This window comes from Mesoplodon mirus, assembly GCF_964341445.2.
Source record: "Mesoplodon mirus genome assembly, chromosome: X".
Classification (NCBI taxonomy): Eukaryota; Metazoa; Chordata; class Mammalia; order Artiodactyla; family Ziphiidae; genus Mesoplodon; species Mesoplodon mirus.
In genome coordinates, this window is record NC_138981.1 from 89,033,388 (window position 1) to 89,058,736 (window position 25,349).

The 25,349-nt window shown below is 39.4% G+C and overlaps 1 protein-coding gene across 1 annotated transcript; it reads right to left on the bottom strand.

Annotated features, from left to right (window-relative positions):
- Positions 1-883: 883 nt before the first annotated feature.
- Positions 884-7,536, bottom strand: RAB9B (RAB9B, member RAS oncogene family). The gene is made up of 3 exons (XM_082610542.1): positions 7,471-7,536; positions 2,735-2,801; positions 884-1,748 (listed from the first exon to the last, which is right to left on the bottom strand). Exon 3 carries the CDS (start codon positions 1,704-1,706, stop codon positions 1,101-1,103), a length of 606 nt encoding a protein of 201 aa, XP_082466668.1. The 5' UTR covers positions 1,707-1,748; positions 2,735-2,801; positions 7,471-7,536; the 3' UTR covers positions 884-1,100.
- Between the last annotated feature and the right edge of the window lie 17,813 nt (positions 7,537-25,349).

A 25,349-nucleotide genomic window follows, 5' to 3' on the forward strand; every position in this document is an offset into this window, starting at 1 on the left:
ACTGGAAGGGGGTTCACTATTAAGGCAGTCCATTCTATTGTTGGACAACTCTCATACGTTCATTCTAATGCTGGGTTAAAGTATGTTCTCTTGTTACTTTCAACGTCCTAGTTTGGCCAGCTCAACATACAGTGCATACAAGAAATCAGTTCCTTCTTCTACAATAAATATTCGAGTTACGGAACCTTAGGAGAAAAGCCCAGTATCCTCCAACCTGTTCTGAAGGCTTCTCTGAGAGCACAGTATGGTGGACCAAAGGACCATCAAAATTATGAGCAGAGTGCACTGCATCCAAAGCCATATACTAAGCAGCATTGTTAAATTGATAAGAGGTTGTCAGAGAAGCAAAATCCCTGTGCAGCAAAAGTAGACTTATGAAGTGAAAGCAGACCAACCTTTTATTTGCAAGGGTGGTTGGCATATTTAAACATAATCCATTCATTAGGACCCTGTTACTTCAAACACAAGGAGTATAATAAATCTCCAGTGTCATTAATGTATCTCTTATTGAGATGGTATTTTTTTTGAAAAGCTCAGATGGGAGCAAACCATACATAAGGATTTAAACAAGGCAGTGTACATCATTATACTTTTGCATTCCTAATCATTACAACCCCTTTATAATTCAAGCTAAGGACATCCTAGTTTGCATTATAATCTTTATTGTAATACGACTCAGAGTCTTATTTTTTTCCCCTTTGGCAGACATGTCAGAAACTGCTTGGCAAGAGTTGAGAGTGACATTTGTTAGTTGATTAATGGAATGCTTTAAGGGATAGCTGTAGTTCTTTAACTCCTTCATGCGGCTGGGTTCTAAGTTTAAACTGTGATTTGAAAAATATCTAAATCTTTCAGAACTAAAGCTTTCTGAAATGTCCTGAAACACACAAGAAGGAAATAGCAGAAATCACGCAAAATACACTTGGCTTGATAAAGCTTTTTTTTTAAATCGCTCTACAACTTCAACTTGAAAGGCTCTGATTTACAATCATAACCTTATCTCTTACCCTTTTGTATGTGTGTGCAGTCTTAGAGGGGCACAGTTATTCTTACACTACTGACTGACCAGTTGGGGCACACTTTTAAAAGGCTTCCCACTTTTAACAGCATGAAGATCCTGCTTTGGAACCACTGTTCAAGTCAATAGTGTGACCTAACATGCAATGCTCCAGCTGTTCCTCTACAGCTAACACCTGCCTGACAGCTTCTTCAAAGGCCACTGTCACATTAGTATCATCTTTGGCACTTGTTTCTAGATAAGGGTAATCTCCATTCTCCATGCACCAGGCCTGTGCCTCCTCAGTAGTCACTTGCCTATCCTCTTTGTCTACTTTGTTACCCAGAACTACAAAGGGGAAGTGCTCAGGGTCTTTCACATCTGCGTAGTAGATGAATTCTTTCTGCCAATTACCAAGGTTCTCAAAGCTCTGCCGGTCATCCACGCTGAAAGTCAAGAGGCAGCAGTCTGCTCCCCTGTAGAAGGGTGTCCTAAGGCTCTTGAAGCGTTCCTGCCCTGCAGTGTCCCAGATCTGGAGAGTTACAAAACGTCCATCTACCTCCAGATCTCGATTTAAGAACTCTACCCCTATGGTGTGAAAAGCCTGGGAGTCAAATTTATTGGTTACATAACGGTTCATGAGCGAGCTTTTCCCAACTCCACCATCACCCAAGAGAATGACCTTTAAGAGCAGGGATTTCCCACTCATTGTTGTAGCACCAGATGGAGAAGAGTTTATAACCAAGAGAACCTGAAAATAAAAGAAAAGGCAGAAGGGAAAAAAGTTAAACCTGAAACTGAAATCAACTTCATAGTAAATTTCTCTGAATTACAAGGCCTTATTATTTAACTTCTCTTAATTCATGCTCATTAAATGATATAGTACAGCAGAAGGAATAAAACTCTTTTTCCATAAGGGAGAAAATATGTCTTGTTTTTCTGAAGTCTCTTGCCTGTGCCAAAAAAATGGCTGAATGCCACGCATAAATGGACTAGCAGATGGTGCTGTAATCTGGTTCAGTTCTGGTCCTATTCTAGGGGAGAAAGCCTAGAACAGGAATGCTACTCAAATGTGTAATGTATTAGCTTCTGGTTTGGACAGTTCAAAACAAGAGGCAAGAGTATGAAATTGATTAGAGGGGTTTGAAATCTGTTCCTGATGGACCCAAGAACTGTTGAGGAGAGAAAGCTGTGTAAGCTGGAATCTTGATTCTGTTAGTAGAGGTTTAGGTTAGAATTACATTGGAACCTGGAACTTGGAAAAGAGAAAAAGATAAGGTTTCTTCAGGCATTTGCCCCATTATACTTGAATTGATATGGATACCCTCACAAGTAAAAGATCTTCCATAATATTTTCTTCATGCAACAATGGCACTCAAGTTGATGATTATTGATTGATATCATTATAACAGCTATCATTGAAGAAGAAAATCTTGAATAGCTTATTAATTTCTGGATTTAGGTTCTAATTCCATAATAACACCAATGAAAACACACTGTAAACTCTAAAGAGCTAATAATTATACAGTATCCTTCTTGTTGCCTCCACATTCTATACATGAAATACCTAGAATGCATCTTAAAATAAAAAGATCAAATGTTTACTGAACAACTACCTTGTACTAGATTTTGTTAGGTTCTTTCAAATGAGGTCCATTGTGGGAACTCAACAATGGTGATCAAAGAGAAACATATAACATATATACCTACCTAGTTGAGAATAAAATGTAAACCTACCCAGTTGGGTCTTTGTCACAATCTTAGTCTTTTTCTTGTTGTTGCTATAGTCTTTCTTTTTAGGATTCTAAAAAACAGATTGGGAAACATTATTTATAAAAATTTATTTAAAATAAAGTTAAGGCTATCTATATATAAATATACTCAAGTCAGGAAAAACAAAAAACAGGCCAACCTCAACTTACCTACAGAGGATGCTTTTCACAAATATACTTGAGAGTTTAAATATTACAAATACCTAACATGGACAAAATAATTTTATTGCATGGACTTTAACTTGTCCTAACTTGAGTGTACTTTATATGATTTTTAAAAGTTTTATATTGTCTCTCTATTGAGCCTTCCATTCAAAGTAAAAGTAAATCAAAGAAAGTAGATGATATTCACAATAGATGATATTCAGGAAAGAGAAAGCACAGAGGAGTCTAAGATATGTTGAAATTCTAAGTCAGAGATGAAACTCCTTACCTTTCTACCTACCAATGTTCCCATCTCCAAGAAAGTTATTAATGCACTCAGCCTTGAGGGTGTCTTTGCAACTGATTCCACAAGATCAGAGAAGAAAAAATATGTTTGGGGAATCCTTGTTTACAATATATAATCTTGGCTAATTATTTTACTCATTAATTTCAGTCATCTGTCTAGAACACAGGTTTTAGCATTTAACTGGCTTTATTAAATTCAAACACAACTTCATTTAAAATTATAGTTAATTATGGCAAGTGTCTTATTTCAGCAGCATCAAGAGTACTGGTCTAAAAAGAAAAAAACAATTCCTAGATTTGCTGAGTGTTCTTTCTTACTGAGGAATAAAGAAGCTTTTAAGAAATCTCTGCTGCTTAACAATCTCATGTTATTTTTTTCAAATGTAGAAAAAGCATATAGTAAGGGATTCATTAGAGATCTAAATCAGTAATTATGAATTTAAATAATGTCTTCTAAACTGGTAGGTTTTATCCTCCTTCTTGGTCTATATCTATTCTAAAAAAATTCTCAAGTTTCCTACAATTCCTGACTTTTGTCCTGTTTTTTCTTCTGCTCTCAAATTGCTGTCTTTGGAACTAGCTCAAGTACCAAACATTTCTTTAAATGGAGATGAACCAAGTGTTAGCACACTTCTTTTTTATATTGGTCTGTAGGATAAGTTTACAGAGCAGAACTCTTGAACTCTCACTTGAAGGAAGTACAAACTTGGGCACAATATTGACAGTATTATGCGTCCATGCCAAGTGAGCTTCCTTAAGTTCCTAGCAAACAGGTGTCCATATCATTAAACGGCTAACTCTACTTTCCCGGCTGCTGCAGATAAACGCAAATGACGGGTCAAGGACTGAGTGAATACTCAAATACTCAAATACTCGGCTCCAGGAATAATGAAGTATTAATAACTATCTGAGATATTGCTGCCATTGCTCATGCATCCCCTATTTGGTCATGTGCACACATAACTTCTGGGTGCATAGGGTCTATACCAGGGAAGAACAATGCAGTTCAGTGTCAAGTGCACTGGGCTGGCAGCAATCAGGACAGTCTTCATCACTGCTTTCCCATTCATTGATTTTGTGAACTTGGACAGGTCACTTAATCTTGCTGTGTTTACTCCTATATAAAAATAGAGCTGGTAATACCTGCCCTACTTAACTCACAGGATTTGGGAGGAAACAACTTATGAAGTTTGCAAAGATTTGTAAGCACTTATTGAAATTTTTAGTTTGGGATTTTTGTTCCTCTTGCTCTCCACCTCCTTTCATTCACTGGTGGGGGCCTTGTGACGCAATATTAACCTTTCTCAGAAAGCGCCTGCCAGTGGGAGGATAACAATTCTTCCTTTTCTCTTTCTTCCATATCTGAGAATGCCTTGTTCCCCAACAGTTTTGAGCATTTGCATATACCACAGAATCTCAGCGTTGGAGGGACCTTAAGGGTCTTCTTGTCCAATCCTGCAACTGATGCTTGAGAAAACATTTGAGTGCCTATTGTGTGCTGTGTCCTTACTAAGGTGACCCTACACTTGCCTCTGCTGTCTCCAACTCCCATTTATTTGCTGGAGGTAAAAATGAATACAGTTAGGCTTGTCTCCTTGCTTTCAGTCACTAAAACCTGATGATTTTTCTTTGCAGTATCCTTTTACAGTCTTCTGCTACCATCCTCATTTTGGTCCACATCTCCTTGTATCTAATCTACTGTGAAATCTTCCTGGCTCTTCTCTCCCTGCCACTAGTTTCTCCGTACCTAATCTACTTTGCAAAGCTTCATCGCTTGAGCACCCACTGAATGTAGACCCTGTTGGAAATCATACATGTTTAAGGCAAGGTCTTACCCTTAAGGAGTTTATAAATTCACATATAAGCTTCAGATCTCATAGTTTACAGTTGAAATAGTATCATTATACTGTCTTATTTTGTTAACAAAATCTTTTTTTCCTGCACAGCCAAATTCTAAATTCCTGGATCATAAGGCCCTTGTTTGTATGTGTCTTTGAAGCCCCTTCATGCAGCACCAGAGTCCTCCATATGGATAATCAATAAATATTTGTTTATTAATTAGGTAAGTACCCAGAACTAATGCCTCTGAATTGATGCACAGGTACAACAGATCCATAGTTCTGTAAGATATCCAAATATTATTATTTAAAAGGCGACTAAAGAGCAGAAGTTATGGACTTATCTGGATCACTTTCTAGATGGGACTTAACAGGAATTCCACCTGTTGAAAGCCAGTGGAAATGCTCCAGTTTCCCTTCATCTCCCTTCACATTTAAAAAATAAATATATAAATTTCTCCACTCCCACCAAAAATAAGAGCAGAATAATTATCTCCACATTATGTTTACAGTGGCTGCTGGCATCCCCATCATCATCATCATCATCATCATCCTCATTTGAGTGTGATATCCTTTAGTACATACTTAAATTAATAAGAGCTAGCACAGTACAAAAGCAAACCAGACAATTTTTTTTCTCCCCCAAAATATGCCAAATTTAAATCAAAACTTAAAAGAAGATAGCATTAAGTAGGCAAGGGAATTCTTTGATAAACCTAAGTACATTTAATAGGAAAGTCAACTCCCTTATGCATCCCTTAAGGATCCCATATCAGGTTAGGATTTGGACTAAAATGTTTATTCTAATTTTGATCCTATTCAGAGAAAGATCTGGCTTTAAATGATTCAAATATCCCAGAGACGCCATTCTCCTTTCCTACCCCACTCCCCAAAACAGAGTAACAATCATTCGCTAAGGATAGTTTATTCACTTTTTTTTCCCAATTAGGGTCTACGTCTTGGACAGTAAGGTGAATTAGAAATTGATATACTTGATACTCCCTAGCTTTCTTTGTTCTTCAACACGCTTGAAACTTTCTGAATTTGCTGTGTCTGCACCCACACAGGCTTATTAAAATTACTGTATTTAGTTGGGGATGCTTGGGGGTGGGGATGGAGGTGAGGGAGGAGGCAGTACAATGATAAGAAGGAGGTTGAACCTTTGAAAATAGTACATTTTAGTGTGATAATGAAGAGAAAGAAAAGCAAACTGGCCACACCAGTTCGGTTGCCATGGGTAGAATGATGCTCAAATCCATAGTGCAGATTGTTTGGGAGCAAGTTTTGAGAGGGATGTGTACTGCAGGGCTAAGGGTGGGGGAAGAGAAACAGGGGAGGGCTAGGCAGTGGGTGAGAGTGGCCCTGGTGGCAATCTGCACAGGCGAGGAGCCATAGTTAGAGCTGTGGAGAAAGCCCATCTTATGGTGACACACCGGTTGAGGCTCTTCAACTCGCTGTTGATTCCTGGAACAATATTTGGAAATACTGCACTGGAGAACTGGGTGGGGCTTTCTTTAATCTACGTAAAAATCAATACAAATAAGAAATGATTGGATTTTGAGACCCTCTACCTTAAATGGTGTAGATTGTTTCCAATGCAACCTGATGCGTGGGGCTGGGGATGGGGGAGGGTTCCGTAGCAGGGAAGCCCTCTGACGCACTGGATTCATTTTGTAGATCTAACAAGTTATCAGCTACATCCATACTCTGAGTGCAAATGCCACAGCTGTCATGCTACAGCTGTCATGCATATTCCTACATTTATGCCCATATTTATATCCTACATACAACTAGAAGGGTCCAATGTAGAATTTCACCTCCAGCCTTTCACTCCTCACAACGACAGCTCTGGGGCTGTGAGCCCGAAGGCACACTAGGTAGCAATTTGGCACTGTCCACAGGCCACTTCCTGAGTAGACCTCCTGGAGACGAATAGGTAAGGTTTGGGTGACATTAAGTGAGCAGGGTACAGGGAAAAGCAGCTTCCTTAGGAGGCTGGGAATGCTGGCATCTCCATGACAGGGGTACTGTTAGCATCGGGGACCCAGAAAGTGATATGTCGTGCATAGTTCCAACTACCTCGAACCCAGGTTGTCTCACCTCGCCCCCAGCTCTGAGAACCAGCGGCTTGGCGCATGCGCACTGAGCCACAACCGCTCCCCACAGAGCCCTGCGCCTCTCTGCTGGGCTTTGGCAGCTGCTCTTGATTACTCAGCAACGCCCCCCTCCACCGTCACCTACCCACCCCCCAACTCCGACCCCGCAGCGCCTAGGCCCCTTTCCCAAGGTGCAACTGCCCCCGGGGATCACCCAGACCTCCTTCTCTCCCTCTGCCCCCGGGCCTCCCACCTTCTGGCCTCCCGCGTCCTCCGGCCGCTAAGCCACTCTCGCTGCCCCCGCACCGGCACCTTACCCAACACAATGGGAGAGAGGCGGGAGAGGGCCGCGGGGGCCAGGCCGGTCAGCTCTGCGTGCCGGCAGTCCGGCTCTTCGGCGACACCGTCACTGCTCCTGCCGCCTCCTCGTCTTCAACGAGGCGGCAAGTGCAGCTTGGACCTAGGTGGCCTGACAGCTGCCGCTCGCGCCCGCTGCTGCCGCCGCACAGCGTCTCGCGCCCGCGCCCGCCAGGGGAGGGGGCGGGGCCCGCACCGCCTCCTCGCGCCCCTTTTTCGGCGCCAGGGACCCGGGGTAGACGCCTCCCGCCCTCGCGCGTCGAGAGCGCTCCCTGGCTCGCTCACACTTCTTTCATGATCAGTGTCCAACCCTGGTCTCCTTTGTCCTCCTCCTCTCCCCTCGCAGATCAGTAGGCACAGCGACAATGGACCGTCAAATATTGCTCTCCCACTTAGCTCCTCTGTAGCCACAGCCCCATTTCTGGCAACCACTCTTCGACCTACCTCATTTATCCTACCTCCAAACCCTCTGCTTTTGCCAAGAGGATAGCACATACACACTCTTGTTTAAAATAACTCAGGGAAACACATGATCACGACACATTACTAGGCCCTCTAGCTGGCTATTGCTCATGAAATTCCCATGGCAATCCAAAAGGAAAGGTTCACATCTGGAGCTCAGGCATAGAAGACACACTGCCGTTTACCCTTACAGGTTACCGTTCTAGAGGGCCATCCTAAGAGCGTTATCTGAGGTTCCCAGAAATGTTGCTGGGGTAGAATGCAATGTTCCATTTGTGCCTAGCCACCCAACCAGTCATTTCTTTTTGTCTCCTGTGCCCCTCTGGTTCCTCCAACTAATCTGTGACTTTTTTCCCTGAAATCAAAGGAGGGTGGAGCTTCTGGGGTCGTTTAGCCTGCACTCCATCTCTGTCAGGCAGATTCATCTTTGAAGCTTCCCTGCTGTCTGATAACCTGTCCCTAAAGTGGCACTACGCCTCACTCTCCACGTGCCCGCTCATGGCCTTCACGAACCCTCCCTCTACCTAGGCCACGCTCTTTCTGCCTCTTCCCAAGTCAACCACTCAGTCAATTCCATAAACCCCAGCTTAAATGTCACTTTCTCAGGGTAACCTCAACCCCAGAATAGAGTAAGTGCCCCAATTTATTCTCTTGTAGCCTCCTATATAGCCTGCTGTACTTTTCTTTGTAATACTTAGCAGTTTATGATGAGATATTTATTTTAAAATTTTTAATTAAAAAAATTTTAGTTGAAGTATCATTGATATACAATATTGTATAAGTTACAGGTGTACAACATAGTGATTCACAATTTTAAAGGTTATATTCCATTTATAGTTATTATAAAATGTTGGTTAAATTCCCCGTGTTGTAAAATATATCCTTGTAGCTTATTTTATACATAATAGTTTGTACCTCTTAATCTCTTACCCCCATCCTTCTTCCCTCTCCCCACTGGTAACCACTAGTTTGTTCTCTTTGTGAGTCTGCTTTTTTTTAAATTATATTCACTGGTTGGTTTTATTTTTTAGATTCCACATATAAGTGATATCATATGGTATTTGTCTTTTTCTGTCTGACTTAGTTCACTTAGCATAATACCCTCCAAGTCCATCTATGTTGCTGCAAATGGCAAAATTTCACTCTTTTTTATGGCTGAGTAGTATTCATATATATATATATATATATATATATATATATATATATATATATATATACACATACATACACACCACATCTTGTTTGTCCATTCATCTGTTGATGGACACTTACACTTAGGTTGCTTCCATATCTTGGCAATTGTAAATAATGTTGCTATGAACATTGGGGTGGGTGCATCTTTTTGAATTAGTGTTTTCCCTTCTTTTTGGATATGTGCCCAGGAGTGGAATTGCTGGGTCATATGGTAGTTCTATTTTTAGTTTTTTGAGAAACCTCCATACTGTTTTTCACAGTGGTTGCACCAATTTACATTCTCACCAACAATGGACGAGGGTTCCCTTTTCTCCACATCCTCTCCAATATTCGTCATTTGTGTTCGTTTTGATGATAGCCATTCTGACAGGTGTGAGGTGATAGCTCGTTGTGATTTTAATTTGCATTTCTCTGATGATTAGTGATGTTGAGCATCTTTTCACGTGCCTGTTGGCTACCTGGTTGTCTTTGGAAAAATGTCTATTCAGGTCTTCTGCCCATTTTTGGATTGGGTTGTTTGATTTTTTGATATTGAATTGTATGAGCTGTTTATATATTTTGGATATTAATCCCTTATTGGTCATATCATTTGCAAATATTTTCTCCCATTCTGTAGCTTGTCTTTATGATGAGATATTTAAATATATGATTATTTGCTTGATAACTGCCTTCCTCCACTATACTATATTGCACTATAAAGTCAAGGACTGTGACTGTTTAGATTCACCACCATATCTGCAGAGCCGAGGGCAATGCTTGTTACATAGGACATGCTCAGAAAATATTTGTTGAATATGAATGTGCTCCTACTTAAACCAGTCCTGCCCGCTACACAAACACACTAAAACACTCTTCTGCTGGAGAAGAAATGCACATAATCCTTTAAAGAAATTTTTTACTCACACATTCTTATCTGTGATAAAAGAAAACTTTTGAGCATGGGCCCCCATATATGTATTTATAGATTTTATACATGTCCTACTGTGCATATCTATTTTATATATACATTATAATGCATATACATTGAAAATACTCCAACACAGAAATTTTAAAAGAATGACAAAAAACCAAACATGTTGATGTTCCAATGTTTTCTTTCTGCCCTGTATTGAACTGTTTTGTGAACTGCTCAAAATAACAGTCCTTCAAATTAGAGTCTCATCTTTATATGAATCTAGATTTTTTTGTCCTTTTCTCATAGATGCTATTTTCCAACAGTTTAGTCATCTCTGAGAATCTCCCCAAACCTATTTGCAAGTTTTAAGGGCCTTTTAATTTCTAAGCTTAGATACCCAGTTCTGTAGTCAGAAGCTCATAACTTCTGAAGGCATTACATATTTGCAGAATGTTGGAATCCGTAGGGATTAATTAATTAATCCTTAGGATTAAGCAAAATCCTATGTTAGCCCAAAGACTCCTAAATTAAAAGAGTCTCTAGAGGCTACTTGAAAAGCAACTACCATCTGCGTAGAATAGAAGCAACATGACTACCACTAGTTAGGAGGGAACAGCACAAGGTGGATAGCTCAAAGTTTCAAAATACCAGCTGTAGGTTTTGTGGCTCTTGGACTGGACTATTCTAAATGATCCATCATTGAGATCTGTCAAGCCATGCCCTCCATCAATAATGCTTCCATGCATAATGAAATAATATAATCCTATCCTTGTAACACAGTTACACACACAGACACACACACACACACCTCCATACACACCCACACACCACTTTTCTACCAAAGCTAGAATCATACTGTAGTCAGTAGGTTGGAGACTAAACCAAAATTGTCTCTAGGTACTGGAGAAAAGGTTACCTTTGGAGAGTGACACACACATGCAAAAATCAGCATTCAGTGTATGAAATCTATTATGTCCAAAAGCCCCCAATCCTAATTCGTTTTTTTTTTTTTTTTTTTTTTTTTTTTTTTGCGGTACACGGGCCTCTCACTGTTGTGGCCTCTCCCGTTGCGGAGCACAGGCTCTGGACGTGCAGGCTCAGCAGCCGTGGCTCACGGGCCCAGCCACTCCATGGCATGTGGGATCTTCCTGGACCAGGGCACGAACCTGTGTCCCCTGCATCGGCAGGCAGACTCTCAACCACTGTGCCACCAGGGAAGCCCCTAATTCGGTTTTAAATACATTGATCTGGGCTTAAAGAAGACATAATTTGAATGTGATTAATATAAAAGAAAAGCCTGATTTCATGTTCATAAGATGCTTATGAAAAAAAGAGTTCCATGAAGGGTTCAAATAAATTCATAAACACTGCATACTATTTCCTTTCCTGGAGAATCACAATGCATATTAGAACATTAAAGGCTCTTGGAATCTTGCAGTGAAGAAAGCACTTTTTAAAAACCAAACTTCTGTGACCACAAATTCCTTTTGTTTATTGAACATCTGTCAACAGGACTAGTATACCTCAGAACCCAATTTGGCAACTGCTGTCTTAATTGTACAAAGTTGTAATGTGATAACAGGACATTGGCTTGCCTTAAACGTGGGTGGTAGTATATGTCATCTTGCTTGGCCACTCAGATTAATTTATAGTGGCTTCCTGGAGACTTGTGCTGTGAAAATTCTAAGGCACATCTAGCTCAGTAGAAAAGAGTGATTAGTTAGTGGTGGTTACCATGGATGAGGCAATGTGCTTGGCATCCTTGGCCTAGAGTATTTACATGGCAACTATACATGCCATATATCCAGATAATTCTGATTTTGAGTATTTTCTTCTGTTGTCCCCACATTTACAATAATACTTATGGGACCATCTGATATTTTATTCAGAAAATATAGTAGCACAGATTTGTAAAAAGGAAATTGGGCAGTAAGAATTTGTCGATATTTACCTATCATTGTCCAAAAGCAAGTCATTTGGTCTGGTGGCACAATAATTTTTTATCACTTGATATGTGAATAATCTTGTGGAATAGGTATGCTTTGCAAGATTTTCCATAGCCTGAAGGAAAGATCTCTGAAGATAATCCAATTATTGAAAACATCAGTATGAACTCAGTTTTATTATTTTGAAAATGCATGTATTTTCAAGCTCTGTTCACTGAAAACAGTTCAAAACAGTGAAAATCCCAGTACCAAAGAGCACCTTTAGTGCCCAGACTGAGATTCTAAATATAATTTCCCAGTAAACGGAATCAAAGTTTCTTAGAGAAATGGCTGATTCTAGGTCTGTGGCAAGATATGTCCAGGATGAATCTGAAGTATCTTGTCACACCAGATAGCAAAGAAGATATGGAGCCCCAAGATAATAGAAAATATACGTATTGGTCTCTACCCCCAGTTTCTGGCACAGAGCCCCTGAAATGCATGTAAATTCCTGAGTGATAAGAATGCTATCTTTTGTTCTAATATTTGGTCTTTGACCCCAGTTCCTGACAAGGCTCCTAAATCCCTTAGAATTTCCTGAGTGATTGGAATATCTTTTGTTCTAATGAGGCAACTCTGGGTGGGTTCTTGCATGGCTCCTGGATGGGGTCTGATCTCCAGAAAGACCAAGCCATAACTAGAAGCTTGGAATTTCATCCCCATCCTCCACTTCTCTAGAGAGAGGAGAGGGGCTGGAAATGGAGTTAACTGACCATGCCTATGTGAGGAAGCCTCCATAAAAATACCCCAAATTATGGGGTTTGGAGATCTTCCAGGTTGGCAAACACATCTACATACTGGGAGAGTGATGCACCCCAGCTCCACAGGGACAGAAGCTCATCCACCGGGAGCCTCCCAGACCTCGCCCTATGTAGCTCTTCATCTGACTGTTTACTGTATCCTTTATCATATCCTCAAATAAACTGGTAAACTTAAGTGTCTCCCTGAGATCTGTGAGCCACTCTAGCAAATAATAAAATTCAATGGGGAGGAGGTCATGGGAACCTCTGTTTTATAGCTGATTGGTCAGAAACACAGATAACAGCCTGGACTTATGACTGGCTTTTTCCCTATACAGGTACACTACTAGGGCTGTGTTAAAAGGACTTAGGAGCCAAATTGAAGAGAGTCTCACTAGCCAAACATGAAGCAATTTGAACATCAGAAAACACAATAACTACAATGGATTGAAATATATCAAATATGTTTAAATACATGAATTCATGATGACACTTAAAAATGTAATTTGTCAACTTGGAGAAAGTTATGAAACTAGCTCATTATTTTAAAACTGGTAAATAAAATAATGAACTGAACATTTAACCTGCCTTTCTTATATACATTCTTTCTCTGTGTAACCAAATAGTTCATGAGGAGAATGTTTCAGTAGAAGATTTCCACCTAATAAATCCAGAAGGAATGATAGAATTTTACAACGGCTAATGAATTAATGGATATAGGCAATGATCATCAAAGTCTGCTAACATTACAAGAGTAATAACCAAATATCATCTGACTCTTAATGGAAAAACAAAGCAGTGCCCATGAAGTATTTTGCTAAAAAAGTAAAATTTGAATCCAATCAAACCTCTAGATATAACTATGAATTTTTAGGAAAAAGGAAAATGATGTTAAATAACATCACAAGAATGTAAGCAAGAACATGTAAGACTTGAGTTTAGAGTTGGGAGGTTGGGAAGGGGAAGTCCACAGAAAACAGCATGGTTTATTCAATAAATAAATTGCAAGGAGAATCTGAAAATTGTATTTATAATAACATCAAAACCAAAATATTTAGTAATAATTATAAAAAGAAGTGCAAAACTTATACTCTTAAAAACAACAAAATGTTGAAAGAAATTAAAAAGATCTAAATAAATGGAAAGACATCCCATGTTTGTGGATCAGAAGACTTAATATTACTAAGATGGCAATACTCTCCAAATTGATCTACAGATTCAGTGCAGTCCCTACCAGAATTCCAGCTAGTGTCTTTGTAGATATTTATAAGCTGTTCATAAAATCCATATGGAAATTTTGTAAGTTTACAATTTATCCATTGTAAGTGGATAAATTGGCACATGGCCACCATGAGTTTGAATAGCATGTATCAGTCTCCTTTCAAGTTTCTGGAACCTGAAAAACTAAGGATAGTAACCTACATCTTGCCCATTCACTGAAGCCTTTCTACCCTTTGAAGTTCCCCTTTAATAGAAAACCCACTTCCCCCTGGTACCTTCAGAATTCAATATATAGACTCTTGGTTTTGGCAGGGCTTTTAGAGTGACTGATTGAATCCACTGATTTCCGAACTTAGCTGCACATTAAAATCACATAGAGGATTTATCAAAACTATAGATTTCAAGTCCCTGACTTTGAAATCTCTGTGGTGGGGCCCACAAATGTATGTTTTTAACAAGTTCCCTAGGGGATTGTGATAAGCTGGCCCATGTACAAGTATTTAGGAACCCTGAACTTTTTCTAGCCTCTCACCTACTACAGGAATTCCTTTGACAACTCTCTGACTAGTGGTCATTCAGCCTCTGAATAATGACTTCACAAGCAGCCCATTCCATTATTTAGACAGTTTACTTTGTTAGAAAGTTCTTTCTTATGAAATGATGAAATCTGCAACCTCTAACTCTCCTTATTTTGGTACTAGTTCTGACCTCAGAGATGGCAGATAGGTTTTGTAGAAGTCTCTCTTAATTGAAAGAAAAATAAAATCAGAAATACAAGTTCCTCCTTTGATGATGGTGAGTAGCTTCTAAAAATAGATTACTTGTCAGCAAAAGAAAAAAATTCAAAGCGAATACAATGTTCAGTATCTCTGTGCAAAAAGTTATTGTTCCCTAAAATACCCAAACTTTCTCTTTTAAAAGATAAGAATTTTCTTAAGGCTGAAACATTCAGCACTTTACCTTTATTTCTTTTGAGATCATTACAGATCTGTTGTCTTATAGTTATTGCAAATGCTGCAAAACATTGTTCAGATGAATGTGTAAGTCATAACATGATGGTTTGTGTAAAAGTTAATGTTTTGAAAATTGTGTTGGCTAATGTAAAATATCCAAAGTAAGGTTACTCACTTTTCTTTTTTTAAAATACTTATTTATTTATTTTACTTTTGGTGGTGTTGAGTCTTAGTTGCGGCATGCAGGATCTTCGTTGCAGCATGCGGGATCCTCATTGTGGTGTGCTGGCTCCAGAGCACGTGGGCTCTGTAGTTGCTGCATGCAGGCTCTCTAGTTGTGGCCCGCATGCTCAGTAGTTGCCATGCCCGGGCTTAGTTGCTCTGCGGCATGTGGGATCTTAGTTCCCCGACTAGGGACTGAACCCGCGTCCCCTGCATTAGAAGGCGGATTCTTAACCACTAGACCACCAGGGAAGTCACTCACTTTTCTTAAAGAAAGCAGTGTGATAGTGGCCGCACCCCTTGCATGCCACTCAACAATGACGCCTTTCTTCTATGGGGTCTCGTACTTTTCCTGCAAACTTTCCTGGTTGTGGAGCTCCTTACTCCCGTCCCTTCACGCTGTCTTTTCACAGCCAACAGCTGTTCCCTCCCTCTGTCCACGCTCCAAACCTCACTTTCCAGCACCCAACCCCCTCCGCAGCAGGCGACTCACGACTCAGGCTGGAATGCACAGAGTTGCAGTGTAGACCATGTGTGCAGTTCTTACTTTGTCCTGCCTTCCACAGACCTTCTGCTGCATTCTCCTTTGATTTCCCCAAAGGTTCTTTTCTGTCTCAGCTGATTTCCCAACGATGAGGGAGTTTTTCTGAGTTCAGAGAACTCCCCTCACCTTCAGCTTCCCGCCAGGGTTGCTGGTCCCTTTTTTGATTCCTCTTTCCTTTTATCCTTCTTTCTTTCATCCTACCCAGTTGTGAGGGGATTTTTCTTGTCCTTTTAGGTGTCTGAAGTCTTCCACTAATGTTCAATAGGTCCTCTATGAGAATTGTTCCTAAATGTCCATCAACAGAGGAATGGATAGAGAAGACGTGGTACATATATACAATAGAATATTACTCAGCCATAAAAAGAAATGAAATTGGGTCATTTGTAGAGACGTGGATAGACCTAGAGAGTGTCATACAGAGTGAAGTAAGTCAGGAAGAGAAAAACAAATATCATATATTAACGCATATATGTGGAATCTAGGAAAATGGTATAGATGATCTTATTTGCAAAACAGAAATAGAGACAGATGTAGAGAACAAATGTATAGATACCTAGGGGGAAAGGGGAGGTGGGAGGAACTGGGAGATTGGGATTGACATATATGCACTACTATGTATAAAATAGATAACTAATGAGAACATACTGTATAGCACAGGGAACTCTACTTAGTGCACTGTGGTGACTTAAATGGGAAGGAAATCCCAAAAAGAGGGGATATATGTGTATGTATAGCTGATTCATCTTGCTGTACAGTAGAAACAAACACAACATTGTAAAGCAACTATACTCCAATAAAAAATTAATTTAAAAAAATAAAAAAGAAAGAAAGCATTGTGTTTTAAGCCTATGAAAGATCAGTTTATATTGATTGTAATGTTAAAGTTAAGGTAAAGTTTCATCTTCCTATTGCCTTAGAAATAAAAATAGTTTTCTTAAATTTTATATATAGCATAAAATCTGTTTGCTTAGTTAATATGTGACAGTTTCACCTCATTTGCCAATTTAGATAAATTGAAACTTACTGCTTATGTCACAATGTGAAAATGTGTTGTGATATCTGCTGTGGGGAAAGGACTGGGATGGTGGCAATCTGCACACCACGTGCTAGCCAGTGCAATCTCTATTCAATGTAACAAACCTCTAAATATCTGGATTACTTTCATACACCCTTTAAGTCTCCTCTTTCCCAGGTTAATTATGTGCAAGTCGTTTAATCAGTCTTCATGTGGACCTGACTTTTACATCCTTCATTCTTCTCTTCTTCACTAAACACCCACAACTTTGTCACTGTTCCTATAGAAATAAGGTGGCTAGACATGAAGTCAGTACAAATATGCATTGACCACATTTATAATATTAAAAATCATTTCTGAAAATGGTTACATCTTTTGCCCTATCAATGTTTATTATGTTTCATTTCTGGACATTTCACCCATTTGTCCGGGTCACAGAAAATTCTTACTATGTATTTTAAGATGCTAGACCCATCAAATTTGGTTTTATTTGCAAATTTTGTGAGCATGTTCTTTATTCCATAATTCAGGTAATTAATTCATCCATCTATTCAGCAAATATACTTGCTGACTTTGTGTCTGGCCCTGCTTTAGAATGTAGGAGTTTGGTGGTGAGCAAAAACAGTCACAGCACCTGGTCTTGTGAATTACAATCTAGTAGCTGAAAATCTAAATGTTAAGTCATGCTGGAGGACACTTTGGCAGTTTCTTACAAAACTAAACATACACTTACCATATGATCCAGCAGTTACAGCCCTTGGTATTTACCCAAAGGAGTGGAAAACCTGTCCACACAAAAACCTGAACACAGATTTTTAAAAAACATCTTTATTGGAGTATAATTGCTTTACAATGGTGTGTTAGTTTCTGCTGTATAACAAAGTGAATCAGCTATACGTATACATCTATCCCCATATCCCCTACCTCTTGCATCTCCCTCCCACACTCAGTATCCCACCCCTCTAGGTGGTCACAAAGCACCAACCTGATCTCCCTGTGCCATGAAGTAGCTTCCCACTAGCTATTTATTTTACATTTGGTAGTGTATATATGTCCATGCCACTCTCTCACTTCATCTCAGCTTACCCTTCCCCCTCCCTATGTCCTCAAGTCTTCTCCATGTCTGAGTCTTTATTCCTGTCCTGCCCCTAGGTTCTTCAGAACCATTTTTTTTTAATATTCCATATATATGTGATAGCATACAGTATTTGTTTTTCTCTTTCTGACTTACTTCACTCTGTATGACAGACTCTAGGTTCATCCACCTCACTACAAATAACTCAATTTCATTTCTTTTTATGGTCGAGTAATATTCCATTGTAAATATGTGCCACATCTTCTTTATCCATTCATCTGTCGATGGACACTTAGGTTGTTTCCATCCCCTGGCTATTGTGAACATTGTGGTACATGACTCTTTTTGAATTATGGTTTTCTCAGGTTATATGTCCAGTAGTGGGATTGCTGGGTTATACGGTAGTTATATTTTTAAGTTTTTAAGGAACCTCTGTAGTGTTCTCCACAGTGGCTGTATCAATTTACATTCCCACCAGCAGTGCAGGAGGGTTCCCTTTTCTCCACACCCTCTCCAGCACTTATTATTTGTAGATTTTTTGATGATGGCCATTCTGACTGGTGTGAGGTGATACCTCTTTGTAGTTTTGATTTGCATTTCTCTAATGATCAGTGATGTTGGGCATCCTTTCACATGTTTGTTGGCAATCTGTATATCATCTTTGGAGAAATGTCTATTTAGGTCTTCTTCCCATTTTTGGATTGGGTTGTTTGCTTTTTTGATATTGAGCTGCATGAGCTGTCTGTATATATTTTGGAGATTAATCTTTTGTCAGTTGTTTCATTTGCAAATATTTTCTCCCATTCTGAGGGTTGTCTTTTCATATTGTTTATGGTTTCCTTTGCTGTGCAAAATCTTTTAAGTTTCATTGGGTCCCATTTGTTTATTTTTGTTTTTATTTCCATTTCTCTAGGAGGTGGATTAAAAAGGATAGCACTGTGATTTATGTCATGGAGTGTTCTGCCTATGTTTTCCTCTAAGAGTTTTAGAGTGTCTGGCCTTACATTTAGGTTTTTAACCCATTTTGAGTTTATTTTTGTGCATGGGGTTAGGAATTGTTCAAATTTCATTCTTTTATTTGTAGCTGTCCAGTTTTCCCAGCACCACTTATTGAAGAGGCTGTCTTTTCTCCACTGTATATTCTTCTCTCCTTTATCAAAGATAAGGTGACCATATGTACCTGGGTTTACCTCTGGGCTTTCTATCCTGTTCCATTGATCTATATTTCTGTTTTAGTGCCAGTACCATACTGTCTTGATTACTGTAGCTTTGTAGTATAGTCTGAATTCAGGAAGCCTGATTCCTCCAGCTGCATTTTTCTTTTTCAAGATTGCTTTGGCTATTTGGAGTTTTTTTTTTTTGTTTCCATACAAATTGTGAAAATTTTTCTTCTAGTTCTGTGAAAAATACCAGTGGTAGTTTGATAGGGATTGCATTGAATCTGTAGATTGCTTTGGGTAGTGTAGTCATTTTCACAGTGTTGATTCTTCTAATCCAAGAACATAGTATATCTCTCCATCTGTTTGTAACATATTTAATTTCTTTCAGCAGTTTCTTGTATGATTCTGCATACAGGTCTTTTGTCTCTCTAGGTAGGTATATTCCTAGGTATTTCATTTTCTTTGTTACAGTGGTAAATGGGAGTGTTTCCTTAATTTCTCTCTCAGATTTTACATCATTAGTGTATAGGAATGCAAGAGATTTTTGTGCATTAATTTTGTATCTTGCTACTTAACCAAATTCACTGATTAGCTCTAGTAGTTTTCTAGTAACATCTTTAGGATTCTCTATGTATAGTATCATGTCATCTGCAAACAGGGACAGCTTTAATTCTTCTTTTCTGATTTGGAAATCTTTTATTTCTTTTTCTTCTCTGATTGCTGTGGGTAAAACTTTCAAATCTTGTTGAATAATCATGGTGAGAGTGGGCAACCTTGTCTTGTTCCTGATCTTATTGGAAATGGTTTCAGTTTTTCACCATTGAGAACAATGTTGGCTGTGGGTTTGTCATATATGGCCTTTATTATGTTGAGGTAAGTTCCCTCTGTGCCTACTCTCTGGAGGGTTTTTATCATAAATGGGTGTTGAATGTTTTCGAAAGCTTTTTCTGCATCTATTGGGAAGATCATATGTTTTTTGTCCTTCAATTCGTCTATATGGTTTATCACATTGATTGATTTGTGTATATTGATGAATTCTTGCATTCCTGGGATAAACCCCACTTGATCACAGTGTATGATCCTTTTAATGTGCTGTTGGATTCTGTTTGCTAGTATTTTGTTGAAGATTTTTGCATCTATGTTCATCAGTGATATTGGCCTGTAGTTTTCTTATTTGTGACATCTTTGTCTGGTTTTGGTATCAGGGTGATGGTGGCCTCGTAGAATGAGTTTGGAAGTGTTCCTGCCTCTGATATATTTTGGAAGAGTTTGAGAAGAATAGGTGTTAGCTCTTCTCTAAATGTTTGATGGAATTCGCCTATGAAGCCATCTGGTCCTGGGCTTTTGTTTGTTGGAAGATTTTTAATCACAGTTTCCATTTCAGTGCTTGTGATTAGTCTGTTCATATTTTCTATTTCTTCCTGGTTCAGTCTTGGAAGGTTGTGCATTTCTAAGAATTTGTCCATTTCTTCCAGGTTGTCCATTTTATTGGCATAGAGTTGCTTGTAGTAATCTCTCATGATCTTTTATATTTCTGCAGTGTCAGTTGTTACTTCTCCTTTTTCATTTCTAATTCTATTGATTTGAGTCTTCTCCCTTTTTTTCTTGATTAGTTTGGCTAATGGTTTATCACTTTTGTTTATCTTCTGAAAGAACCAGCTTTTAGTTTTATTGATCTTTGCAATCATTTCCTTCATTTCTTTTTCTTTTATTTCTGATCTGATATTTATGACTTCTTTCCTTCTGCTAACTTTGTGTTTTTTGTTGTTGTTGTTGTTCTTTCTCTAATTACTTTCAGTGTAAAGTTAGGTGGTTTATTTAAGATATTTCTTTTTTCTTGAGGTAGGTTTGTATGGCTATAAACTTCCCTCTTAGAACTGCTTTTGCTGCATCCCATACGTTTTGGGTTGTCGTGCTTTCATTGTCATTTGTTTCCAGGTATTTTTTGATTTCCTCTTTGGTTTCTTCAGTGATCTGTTGGTTATTTAGTTGTGTATTGTTTAGCATCCGTGTGTTTGTATTTTTTACTGTTTTTTTCAGGTAATTGATATCTAGTCTCATAGCACGGTAGTCAGAGAAGATACTTGATATGATTTCAATTTTCTTTAATTTACCAAGGCTTAATTTGTGACCCAAGATATGATCTATGCTGGAGAATCTTCCATGAGCACTTGAGAAGAAACTGTATTCAGTTTTGGATGGAATGTCCTATAAATATCAATTAAGTCCATCTTGTTTAGTGTGTCATTTAAAGCCTATGCTTCCTTCTTTATTTTGTTTTTGGATGACCTGTCCATTGGTGAAAGTGTGGTGTTAAAATCCCCTTCTATGATTGTGTTACTGTCAATTTCCCCTTTTATGGCTGTTAGTATTTGCCTTATGTATTGAAGTGCTCCTATGTTTGGTGCATAAATATTTACACTTGTTATATCTTCTTCTTGGATTGATCCCTTGATCATTATGTAGTCTCCTTCTTTTTCTCTTGTAATAATGTTTATTTTAAAGTCTATTTTGTCTGATATGAGAATTGCTACTCTAGCTTTCTTTTGATTTCTGTTTGCATGGAATATCATTTTCCATCCCCTCACTTTCAGTCTGTATGTGTCCCTAGGTCTGAAGTGGGTCTCCTATAGACAACATATATACAGGTTTTGTTTTTTCATCCATTCAACCAGTCTATGTGTTTTGTTTGGAGCAATTAATCCATTTACATTTAAGGTAGTTATCGATATGTGTGTTCCTATTATCATTTTCTTAATTGTTTTGGATTTGTTATTGTAGGTCTTTTCCTTCTCTTGTGTTTCCTGCCTAGAGAACTTCCTTTAGGATTTGTTGTAAAGCTGGTTTGGTTGTGGTGAATTCTCTTTGCTTTTGCTCGTCTGTAAAGGTTTTAATTTCTCTGTGGAATCTGAATGAGCTCCTTGCTGGGTAGAGTAATCATGGTTGTAGGTTTTTCTCTTTCATCACTTTAAATAAGTCCTGCCACTCCCTTCTGGCTTGCAGAGTTTCTGCTGAAAGATCAACTGTTAACCTTATGGGGATTCCCTTGTATGTTATTTGTTGTTTTTTCCTTGCTGCTTTTAAATATTTTTTCTTTGTATTTAATTTTTGATAGTTTTATTACCATGTGTCTTGATGTGTTTCTCCTTGGATTTGTCCTGTGTGGGACACTCTGTGCTTCCTGGACTTGATTGTCTACTTCCTTTCACATATTAAGGAAGTTTTCAACTATAATTTCTTCAAATATTTTCTCAGTCCTTTTTTTTTCTCTTCTTCTTCTGGGACCCCTATAATTCAAATGCTGGTGAGTTTAACTTTGTCCCAGAGGTCTCTGAGACTGTCCTCAATTCTTTTCATTCCTTTTTCTTTATTCTGCTCCGTGGTAGTTAATTCCACTATTTTATCTTCCAGGTCACTTATCCATTCTTCTGTCTCAGTTATTCTGCTATTGATTCCTTCTAGAGAATTTTAAATTTCATTTATTGTGTTGTTCATCGTTTGTTTGCTCTTTAGTTCTTCTAGGTCCTTGTGAAACATTTCTTGCATTTTCTCCATTCTGTTTCCAAGATTTTGGATCATCTTTACTATCATTACTCTGAATTCTTTTTCAGGTAGACTGCCTGTTTCCTCTTCATTTGTTTGGTTTGTTGGGTTTTTACCTTGCTCTTTCATCTTCTGTGTATTTCTCTGTATTTTCATTTTGCTTAACTTACTGTGTTTGGGTTCTTCTTTGTGCAGGCTTCACGTTTGTAGTTCCCATTGTCTTTGGTGTCTGCCCCCAGTGGGTAAGGTTGGTTCAGTGGGTTTTGTAGGCTTCCTGGTGGAGGGGACTGGTGTCTGTGTTCTGGTGGAGGAGGCTGTAACTTGTCTTTCTGGTGGGCAGGACCATGTCCGATAGTGTGTTTTGGGGTGTCTGTGATCATTATGATTTTAGGCAGCCTTTCTGCTAATGGGTGGGTTTTTGTTCCTGTCTTGCTAGTTGTTTGGCATGGGGTGTCCCACACTGGAGTTTGCTCGTCATTTAATGGAGTTGCGTCTTAGCATTGAGATGGAGATCTCTGGGAGAGCCCTTGCTGATTGATATTACGTGGGGCTGGGAGGTCTCTGGTGGTCCAGTGTCCTGGACTTGGCTCTCTCACCTCAGAGGCTCAGGCCTGACACCCACTGGAGCTCCAAGGCACTGCCAGCCACATGGCTCAGAAGAAAAGGATGAAAAAATTAAATAAATAAAATAAAATAAAATAAATGTATTAAGAAATAATATTAAAGTAAATAAATAAATAAAGTAATAACAAAGAAGACAGCAACCAAACCAGTAAACAAATCCAACAATGATAACAAGTGCTAAAAACTATACTAAGATAAACATAAAAATCAGAAACTACTCAGTTGCATACAGCAAACCCCAAGTCTACAGTTGCTCCCAAAGTCCACTGCATCAATTTTGGCATGATTCGTTGCCTATTCAGGTATTCCAGAGATGCAGGGTACATCCAGTTGATTGTGGAGATTTAATCTGCTGCTCCTGAGGCTGCTGGGAGAAATTTCCCTTTCTCTTCTTTGTTCACACAGCTCCCAGGGTTCAGCTTTGGATTTGGCCCCACCTCTGTTTGTAGGTCGCCCTCTGGCATCTATTCTTCACCCAGACAGGAGGAGGTTAAAGGAGCGGCTGATTGATTAGGGGTCTCTGGCTCATTCAGGCTGGGGGGAGGGAGGGGTACGGAATCTGAGGCCAGCCTGTGGTGGCAGTGGCCGGTGTGACGTTGCAACAGCCTGAGGCATGCTGTGTGTTTTCCCCGGGGAAGTTGTCCCTGGATCACGGGACTCTGGCTGTGGCAAACTGCACAGGCTCCCAGGGGGGGAGGTGTGGTTATTGACCTTTGTTTTCACACAGGGTTTTTGGTCACTGCAAAAGCAGCATTAGTGTTTCATGCCCGTCTCTGGTGTCCACATTGAGAGCCGTGGCTCATGCCTATCTCTGAAGCTCATTTAGGTGTTGCTCTGCTTTCTGTGGGCAGACAGGGAAGGAATCCCCCCTCCTCGTGCACCCCGAAACAACGGTCTCTTGCCTCTTCGGTTGGTCCAGACATTTTCCTGGACTCCCTCCCAGCTAACTGTGGTGCACTAGCTCCCTTCAGGCTGTGTTCACGCAGCCAACCTCAGTCCTCTCCCTAGGATCTGACCTCCAACACCTGAGCCTCACCTCCCAGCCCCCACCCGTCCCGGTGAGTGAGCAGACAAGCCTCTCAGGCTTGTGAGTGCTGGTTGGCAGCGATACTCTGTGTGGGAATCTCTTTGCTTTGCCCTCTGCACCCCTGTTGCTGTGCTCTCTTCCATGGTTCTGCAGCTTCCCGATCCCCCACCCACACCCCGTTTCCACCAGTGAAGGGGCCTCCTAGTGTGTGGAAACTTTTCCTCCTTCACAGCTCCCTCCCACAGGTTCAGGTCCCATCCCTATTCTTTTGTCTCTGTTTTTCTTTTTTCTTTTGCCCTACCCTACCCAGGTACGTGGGGAGTTCCTTGCCTTTTGGGAAGTCTGAGGTCTTCTACCAGCATTCAGTAGGTGTTGTTCCACATGTAGATGTATTTTGGATGTACTTGTGGGGAGGAAGGTGATCTCCACATCTTACTCCTCCACCATCTTGAAGATCTCACAGATGTTTATAGCAGCTTTGTTCACAATTGCTAAAACTTGGAAGCAACCAAGATGGCCTTCAGTAGGTGAATGGATAAATAAACCTTGGTACATTCAGACAATGGAATATTATTATGTGCTAAAAAGAAATGAGCTATCAATCCATGAAAAAACATGGAGAAACCTTAAATACATATTACTAAATGAAAGGAGCCAATCTGAAAGGGTACATACTGTATGATTCCAACTATATGACATTCTGGAAAAGGAAAAACTATGGAGAGCAGTAAAAAGATCAGTGGTTGCCAGGGAGATTTTTGGATAGTGAAAATAATTTGTATGATATCATAATGATGGATATATGTCATTATACATTTGTCCAAAACATAGAATGTACAACTCCAAGAGTGAACCCTAAGGTAAACTATGAACTTTGAATGATTATGATGTGTTAATGTAGGTTCATCAATTGTAACAAATGTACTGCTCTCTCGTGGGATGTTGATAATAGGGGAGACTATGCATGTGGGGGAGAGGGTATATCTCTGCCTTTCCTAGATTTTCTTGTGAACTTCAAAAATAAAATCTTAATAAAAAAGTTTAAAAGTCTAAATGCTACAATATGTATAGGATATCAACAGCCTTAACGACATCAATTATTACAGAGAGGAAGCTAGGACAGTCATGTCTTGGACAGCATTGTAGTGATTTAGAGAAGGGACTCTGTTTACATGGAAA